A 9,328-nucleotide genomic window follows, 5' to 3' on the forward strand; every position below is an offset into this window, starting at 1 on the left:
GTAATGAAGTACGGATATAAAAAGGATAGTCTGGCAGCTGCTTTAACAGGCTGTCAGTTCCTAGTGCTTACCTACTAAATTGCCTAATGTATGAAGAAGCATCAGCCATGAAAAGAAATCAGATAAACAAGACGAGTTAATCGGTTAAGTTGTATTGTAACTTGAAGCGTTTGACAATTCAAGTAAAAAAAAAAAAGGTTTCTTTTAAGCTCTCTGAACCTTGACTTTTGCTGGAGCTGATCACCACATTCTGATATATTCATGATAACAAGGCCAGATCTTTAAAATTAGAGCCCAGAAAGAAAAATATATATATGAACATAATAAATTATCCAGAATTGCAATTTCAATCTGCACCACATAAATTACTGTTAAAACTTTGACTCCTTGAAGAAACCACAGTCATATAATATTAATTTGTGAGGTAAGTGCCAAAGAATTATTCTTGTGTTACCATAGAAGCAACGTTTAATAGGCTGTGAACCCTGTGTTCTGGATCACAGAACCCTAGTAGATTCCAAGCATCTCTGTACACCTTGTAGACCATTATCTATACAGTGGGAAGCAGGAGCAGGGCATATATATTTAAAAAGATACAGCTATGTCGTTCAACTTGAATTTATATTTAATGTCTTTGATAGATCTATGTATATATAAGCATCTGTGGTATTAATTTAAAGTCTATACAACACTAAAATGTATTGTTTTTAAAAAGTGCTGAAATCCATACCTGAAACTAATGGTAAAATTCAAACTCTAATGAGTGAAAGTGTTATTCATTACCAGCCCTGATAAGAATGGCATTCTAATCATAGCTGAACAAATGAGGAAGTAATTGTTATGCGCAAGTTTCTCCCGTGGGGCATTAGGAAATGTGAAACTGTATGCTATCTTGGCAGAGAAATCAACCTTTGATAGCAGGCATTGATTCTGACTTAGAGAAGGCAAACATTAAAATCACCTATGTAAGGGGGCTTTGTATAAGTTAAGACCTCAGAAGGGAGACTGTGGCTGCTGATGTTAATTCATTAGGCAACAGAATTATCTATGCATTCATTAGAAGGGCTGTTTATTGACAAAAATTGCTGGGTGACAGAAAAATTGACTTAGTATACTAGCAACTCAATTAGACGACTGTAACCTGTGAACAGATATAAGATGTTCCTCCTTCTCCAGAATACAAATATGAAACAGGGATACAACAGGAAAGGGTTTATCTTAAATCCTGAGTAAATATTCATCCATTCTTTTATAATCACAGGTATCAGAGAGGAAGGAGTGCTGCATTTTAGAATGGTCTTTTATTTAGTCTGGGATCCTATTAACAGACATCATTCAAGCTATACCTATTAAATAATTGAAATGGTTAATGTTTAACAGATGGTCTTCAAACAATCTAAAGAGCTTTATGAACTCTCTTGTTTTGCTTCACAAGTACAGTTTTAAAAGGGCTGGCAACAAAAACAGCAACTGTTACTTTGACTTCTAGACATCTGTGTTTGTTAGCTCTAAAAAAAGAAAATGAATGGAGATTGCAGAGTTCAGGGTAACACAGTCACAGTGTCTTCAGTTCCATTTTGAATTCCAAGACTGTCTAACTAGAATCCCATTCCCCCAATACAGATACCAACATCAAGAACTCTCCACAAGCACCACTCTTGCCCTTGTTTTACGACATCTTGTGGCCAATTGTTGTAATTGCTGTTTAGTTTAATTTCTTGCGTGCGTACCTACCAGTGATAACTGGGTTAATTCTTGCTCTTTGGATTATTCATAATATTGCACAAATATAGTGATTAAAGCATAAGAATTCTGCTCCTCTGCCCTGCAGAATATCTGATCTACAAACAAAACAAATAGTGACACAATATGAAAAAGAGGGCTTGAAGTTTTCGGTTTTTACTTTTGATCACATGACGTCCATTTAAACTTATTCTGTTTCCTAATTAAACTCAGAAAAAGCTGTTATTTACAAAACAATGTCAGTTGTTTTCAGGGGTGCTGGAACTAGGGGTGCTAGGGGTGTGGCAGCATGGCTTCCATCATTACAGTTTGTTCAATGGCTTTCAGCACCCCCACTTTCTTTTCAGCATACATTACCCAGTACGGAGTGTACATTGACAGCAAGTCCATCTATCAGGATGCAGAGACTGCTTAACAACTACTAATTAACATTTAAAGGGAGGTAGAGATTTGGAAAATAAACGCTGAAATGTTCAAGCCCTAATAATAAGATGCATTAACGTATTTGGTTTCTTGCTTTAATGTTTACAATATGAATAATAGATCAATATGTGCTATTCAGACTTGCAGTACCAATTATCTTTCAAATTAAACGATTCATTCCAGCTGAGCAAAACCTGTTTAATGAGTTATCACTGAAATCAAAATTCATCTTCATTTACAATTTTGAATTGATTCACCCGGATGTTTTTGAAAGCTCTATAGTTCTACATTACATTTTAAAATGCAAGGTGAGTGACGGGGATTAATAACCTTTCGATTTCCTCTTTCTATATAAGGGATGAGAAAATCATTTGCAAACTGCTGGTTACAAATATTTGAAAATGCACATTCTCCCCAAGCACAATCAGCTATTACTTTCTCTGTGTCAGTGCCGTATTGTGTAAAACAGAAACATGTTTTATTATGTATGCCTTAATGCATTGGGAAGCAACAAGCCAATTTGATACTCAGAACTACCCTCAAATGATTTAAAAGTATATGAAGGGAGTTCTTATGAAGGCTAGATTAAAATTAATTCCTTTATAGTACAAATTTCACTCAAAGCCTGCTTCACATCAACTCATGCAGGTGTAGATGTTGCTGTGGCTATTTAGAATATAAGAACAAAAGAAAATGTACGAACTAGAGGAGGCCCTTTAACACATCTAAGCTCGTCAGGTTCCTAGAAGTAGATTGATCTCAAACTTTGTCATGTTGGTTCTTAAAGGATCCAAACGATTCTGTCTCAGCAGCATGACTAGGTAACCCAATCCATACCCTCACCCATACCCATATCCAATCCCTTACCTCTACCCATACCCTCTACAGCAGGGAGTGGTCAACCCTGGTCCTGGAGAGCCACAGTCTAGCAGGTTTTATAGGTAACCCTTAATCATCCATTTCTAAAAACATTGAACAATAAAACATGTCAACCATCTCAAATTTTCTTCCATTTCCATTGTGTATATATACCAGTCTCATTTGAATGATTTATTTTTTTTAAAAAAAATCTATATTATACATTCTGTACCATTGTTTTACATAAAAATAATATGATGAACGACTAAATTCATGCAGTAAAAACAAATACAGAGTTTCAAGTGCCTTCTCAATTTTATGCACACAACCATTTGCCATATAAAAAACAACCAGCAGGTTATATTTGGTGTCAAAGTAAATGTCATATGAATTACATTACGTGCCACTAAAACATTACATGATTAAGAAATGTAATCCTGACATTCTGAAGACAAGAATGTTTCACTTTATATTCAACAGACAGCCACATTCACAGTGCAGTACCATGAAGGAATGTAGGCCAGCACTGACAGTACATGCATCAGTAATTTGTTAGTAACAACAACACTCTCGACATTCACCCCTGCAGCAGAAAACATGATTTCCACAATAGCAATCGTTTGCCATACAGCAGGTTGCTGCAACATTATTGTACTTTGATAAAGCAAACCTGGGGCAGTTTCCTTGAAACAGCTTTTTCTCTTTGGTCTTCGGTTCCTGTAAAACAGCCTTGATGCAAAATAAAAGCAGAAGCTCTGAACTCTCATGTTCCTGATGCAATCTGTGGGCCCTTTAAAGTCGTGTGAGAGCAGCATAAGCCATCCGTAAATCAAATATTTACCACCACCACCATTACTGGATATACAGGTATAGGATACGAAACCTTACAACAAAGCAATTTGACTTCCCATTATGAAAGTCAGTCTGGATAGTCTCATACAATACTCCGCTTTTTATTTTGGATTGCTTTGTGGGACTTCACAGGTTTTTTTTTTTTTTTTTGTTCTACAGCTTTGGCGAAAAGTTTTGCATCACCCCATAGAATTAACAAATTTTGCTTCATCGAATGAAACCTGCTGAATAATGTTATGTTAACATATTGAATACATATCACTTTGTAGTTTTCCAAGTACTTAACAAAAAAATGTGGCATTTTGAAATCTAACATGAAATACTGTACTACTATTATGGCCTCCGGTAAACTTTTGCGATATCATTTTGTAGTTTCTTTGATTAGGAAATGTTAAATAAAATATCTAAATTATGTTCACATTGTTTAAAAAAAAATACATAAATCCTAAAATTCAACTCCTTAACTGTATACTGCTTGCTTGTTTCATGTAGGCCGTATAATTCCCCAAGAATCAATCCCTTGTTTACTTACCCAACCTCATATGCATCTTTTTTTAATTTCCAAATTATAATTGTCGATGGCAATGTATAACACTCAGACTTGTAGAATTAGAGTAAATAAATCTTGCACTGTAAACAAAAATCAAGATTAATATGTTTTGTTTCTGCAGTACGCATTTTTTTAACATTAACATAATAAGGAATCCAAGTTCTCCACCATATTAATGAGCAAAGAGCTAATCCCATTTCCATAATGTTTCTTTGGAATACAATATATTGCGATCTGCTGGTAAAGAATAATTTACTTGATGCTTAAGTGCAGCCTTGACATGACTGATTTCTTTGCAAGACATTACATTTAATAATAAAGCATGCCTGCTTCAATAGTGTAAACAAAAGCATGCTGGAAAAGAATCCCAAAACTCTGAACAAAGGCAATTCAGCTTAAAATGAAATTAAAAAAAAAAACTTAAACTACTGCCACAGAAGAGAAAACCCTATTAATTAAATCATTATTTTTAATCAACTCAGTAGTTTGTGCAGCATCCTATACAGACATTAGTCTGATTTCCTTCAGTAAAACGCTAATGGAAAACAGGTTTTAAATGATGTTTTAAATCTTAATGTACTGCATTTAGTAATTCTAATAAAAGGTTCTGCTTTTAAAATTGCTCTGCAGTATGTTCCCATTTAATATTGCACTGAAATTCTAGATAGCAGCTTGTAATTAAACACATTTTTCATACTTATTCATACATACATCTTTTCAGGTTTTATGTGAATTCCTTCCACACCCAGTCAAGGACACATGGCTCTGGTGCAATATTGTCACCGATCATTTGTCAATTTAGGAGATATCACTTCACATTTGATTAAAAATAAACAATGATTTTACACTTGTACTACATCCCTTCGTATATGTAGCACCATAGTAGATGTTGACACACACTGCTACCTACAGTATACATGCAGTTGCGTTTAAATTGTAGGAATTGAATAGGCACTACCTTATTGCTGATTAAATCTAACTAAACAGAGCAGAAGAGGACACTTTGCAGATGATGGAGATCTCAGACCATTTTACAGTGGAAAGAGAACATAAGGTTCATCAGAGCAAATTCGGAAAATTGTAATTCAGTCCAACACAGCCCTATAAGCCATTCACATTTGAAATTGCTTTAAATAAAAAATTTACACTGTAAATGCAATAAAAGAAAAACATGGTATTCTATAGTAAAAGCGTTTTTTATTATCAGTGATGGTACATATTCAGACGGATGTTTTAAAGTTTGTTATTAGAACATGCTTTCCATTTGTATTTTGTAACAAAACAATGACATTTTTTCTCTCTTCATATTGTATTTAATGAAAAATGTGGGTGTTGGCAATGCTTGACATACATTTCTCTAGATGCAGTTTGTATGCCAACATTTTTTGTACAGGAAATGATCCTCTCCGCCCAAAAAACAAAGTCCTGAAGAACTGAAAATATCCTGTAGGGAACACTGTAGGACGTGCCGTATTACTGATCGCCTCCCATTTCCACATCTTCTTGTAATTTTTGAACCATCTTGTCCTCCATCATCTTTGCTTTGCCTGTATTTAGAAATCACATGAATAAATAAGAGCACATCAATAACACATTTTAGATAGCTAATTTGCAGCACTGACAAAGTACATGTTAATTAGCAAAAGGAAAATGTTAACCCAATTACTTCCAGATTAATTAGGACAACAGCATGAATGCATTTTAAAAACAACCAGGGATGTGGATTAATATGAAAGTGAGTTTCCCCTTGGTTAAACAAGCCAGAAGAATAAATCAGATTCTTACCTGCATGAGGAGCCCGGATAAGATGGATATTCTTTTTGACCTCGCTGATGGCTTCCTCCTTCTCCAGCTGCTTGCCCTTCTTTAGCCTTTAAGGGTAAAATCCAAAATTAATACAGTAAACGGGAATACATACGCCAAGAACATACAGGTTTACTTTATCACACAAACAGTTATCACAAAATAAAGAACACAACACAAGATGTTCAAAATGGTAACCTATAGCACAAAAACAACTTAAAATATTGCACTGCACAGGTGGCCTTTTATATGTGTTTACCCTCAGTATAATATAGCAATGTCATGTTGTGTATTAACTCTGTAAACCTGAGGGGATCTGAAGGAGAATTTTTTTTACTTTTTTTTTTTTTTTTTTAAATAAACATTTATTGTAACCATTTTAAGATACATGAGAATAACAAAAGTACCATTTCTGATTTTTATAAAATGTGTGTGTATATATATATATATATATATATATATATATATATATATATATATATATATATACACACACACATATTCACCTGCAACAACTTTGTTTTCTCCACAAGCAGCATACACAATTACACAAAAGCCAATATCTCACCTGTTCATGATGAACCTTGCCTGACGTTTCCGTTTGATTTCTTCAACTCTCTTAATAGACTCCACTAAAATAAGTTAAGAAAAAAAACTTTAGGATTTGAAATGGATTCGACACAGAAAAAAATGTGTGCGACAACAGACAGCAGTTCAATGTATAGCGCTTGACAGCCTTATTCAGTTCTTTCAAGTGCTATAATAAACACTATAAAGATGAATGCATTTAATATGCTTACCCGTCTTGTTCCACAACTCCCTTTGGTACTTGAAGGGCTCGTTTCTGCGCTTCTCAAACTCAAATGAATTGTCCTGTAAGAAACAAAAACACACACACACACACATCAACCTCCCAGTCTATTACAAACATGTAAATGACAGCAGGTAATGAACAGAACCCGACTTACTACAGTCAATTCTTTGCCTGAAGATTTGCGGAAAGCCTTGGTCCATCTGACCTTCCTTGGATTGCGCTTCTTCTTGAAGTTTTTGTGGCATTTTGATTTGCAAAACCTGAATACCTTAAACAAGAGAAAGACTAAAGTAAAATCTCTGCAAAGCAAAACAGCACATACATTTTGAATGTCTACGGATGTTCTTGCAGGCAGCACTGCTACAGATCAAATGACGCTGCAAAAGCATCAGTCTGTGTACTTTCGTTATTGGAGTTGCTGAAACAGTTATCACCAACACACAAGCATTTTTAGCACAGATATACAAAAACGGGTCTTGTTAATAAAGTTTTACTTTCAGGTAAATATAATTCACTGTTGTCTTTTTACTACAATACACCAGTTTACTTAAACTACTCTCGTGCTACTAAACCAATTTTCACTGACAGTTCAGCTCGTAATACAGAGACACTTGAAAACGTAGCCTAGACTGCTCTAAGTTTAGTTAGAACGAGTAAAATTACGTAATTATTTTCGCAAAAAATTATTTGACAATACGATTCTGAATAGAATGTAAACATAAATGATATAACAAAATAGTACCATGTTACATTCAACACTTACAGCATCAAAAGGTATAGAATACATATTTAATACAAACATTTTAAAAGTATCCTACAAAACGACACGTATAATGTTAAAAACGCTTACAGGACCTTACCCTGTGTAATCACTTCTCCATAACAAACACATGGCGTATTTTTGTTAGTGAAGGCCTGAATCTAAGAACACAGACTACTCTTCAAAAGACCTCTTACCTTGCAGTCATTTCGAACAAACATCATCCCATGCCCTGGGTAGACCGGCCCAGAGCAAAAATAACATTTTTCAATACGCATATTTCATAAATATGAGACTCTAAACCACCATCTGAAACACTAAACTCCACAGCCTCGCTGGGAGGATTGACTAAAGGAAGTGGAAATGCTCGGCTTCCGGAGAAGAAGGGTGCTGTACAGTAGTTGTTTTTGTGACACTGCCCCCTGCTGGACCTGCTGCATACTGCTCAGAAGTAAGTGCATGGTTGATTTTGGCTTTTAATAACACTGTCTAAAATACAGTCCATATATTTATTTAACTATTTCTATATACTTAATGTTAAATGCGAACTAAGCCCCAAATATGTTTATAGACAATACATGTTCATATTGTATGCCTCATAGTATACAATATTTTACAGAACTGACTGAATGACTGGATTTTGCTTTAAACTATCTTTGAAGTTAAAGTTGTGGGAATATCAATATTTCAGGGGTATTATTTGTTATTATATGTTATTCCAGGAATGCATTAATTATTCCACATACTGTGAGTATTGGTTCTGATGACATCCTTATCAAGGTACTAACATCTCTTTGACCAAGCTATTGTAAACTACAACTTGAGTGCTGTTGCTGTAGGTCCTGTAAAAGGTTACCATCTGATTCTTGCTACAAACCCCTGTGATGTTATTGTGAAAAGTGCTGTGTGTTACTAACATACCTGTAGCTTGGGGTGTTGCGCTCTGGGGTGTTAAATTATACAACCCTTGCCTTAAGCTCAGCTTAAACCTACAAGATGTGAAATGAAAACAGTGGAGAAGGCCCAAGTGAACCATATACCCTTGCTGCACATTACTTCAGTAACAAGCTTGTCCTTGAGATTCACCCCTCACCAGCGATCAGGAACATGAAAAAGTAGATCACGTGATCTGCAGCCACTCTATGCACACATAAAAACAGAAGTTTCATCCTAACTGAGTAAGTGGCTCTCAAGACATATGTGAACCTGTGTCACACTCAGATGTAGGTCAGACAGGCAGCCTCCATATACCCTCAATAACTTGTGCTGAATAATGTCCTTTGTAAACTGTTTCACAATTTGACAAGTGGTCCTCTAGATAACATGCAAGTGTGACAGACAGACAGAGAGTATGTATTATTTGCATGCCCTCCTCCACTACATCCCCAGGGCAGTAGTAGTAGCTGTATTGTCAACATCTTGTCCCAGCATCCAGTATAGTATACTTATAATGTACTGATACTTGTTTTAGTCCTAATGCATGAGTTTTAAAGTGTAATTATTCTTCTGTTAGAATTCTGAGAGA

General features: G+C 35.1%; 1 protein-coding gene across 1 annotated transcript; it reads right to left on the reverse strand.

Moving 5' to 3' along the window:
• Nucleotides 1-5,603: 5,603 nt before the first annotated feature.
• On the reverse strand, nt 5,604-8,168 carry LOC117964281 (probable ribosome biogenesis protein RLP24). The gene is made up of 6 exons (XM_058998735.1): nt 8,001-8,168; nt 7,198-7,311; nt 7,030-7,102; nt 6,798-6,861; nt 6,212-6,297; nt 5,604-5,973 (listed from the first exon to the last, which is right to left on the reverse strand). Exons 1-6 carry the CDS (start codon nt 8,079-8,081, stop codon nt 5,900-5,902), a joined length of 492 nt encoding a protein of 163 aa, XP_058854718.1. The 5' UTR covers nt 8,082-8,168; the 3' UTR covers nt 5,604-5,899.
• Between the last annotated feature and the right edge of the window lie 1,160 nt (nt 8,169-9,328).

The sequence above is a fragment of the Acipenser ruthenus genome, chromosome 24 (assembly GCF_902713425.1).
Source record: "Acipenser ruthenus chromosome 24, fAciRut3.2 maternal haplotype, whole genome shotgun sequence".
Lineage (NCBI taxonomy): Eukaryota > Metazoa > Chordata > Actinopteri > Acipenseriformes > Acipenseridae > Acipenser > Acipenser ruthenus.

Bases quoted from the DNA above. Each gene is read 5' to 3' on its own strand.
- LOC117964281 (XM_058998735.1), bottom strand. From the start codon at position 8,081: ATGCGTATTGAAAAATGTTATTTTTGCTCTGGGCCGGTCTACCCAGGG. The intron at 6,298-6,797 runs GTGAGATATTGG...TTACCCTTAAAG, and splicing joins GCAAGGTTCATCATGAACAG to GCTAAAGAAGGGCAAGCAGC. The intron at 5,974-6,211 runs GTAAGAATCTGA...TTCTAAATACAG, and splicing joins TATCCGGGCTCCTCATGCAG to GCAAAGCAAAGATGATGGAG.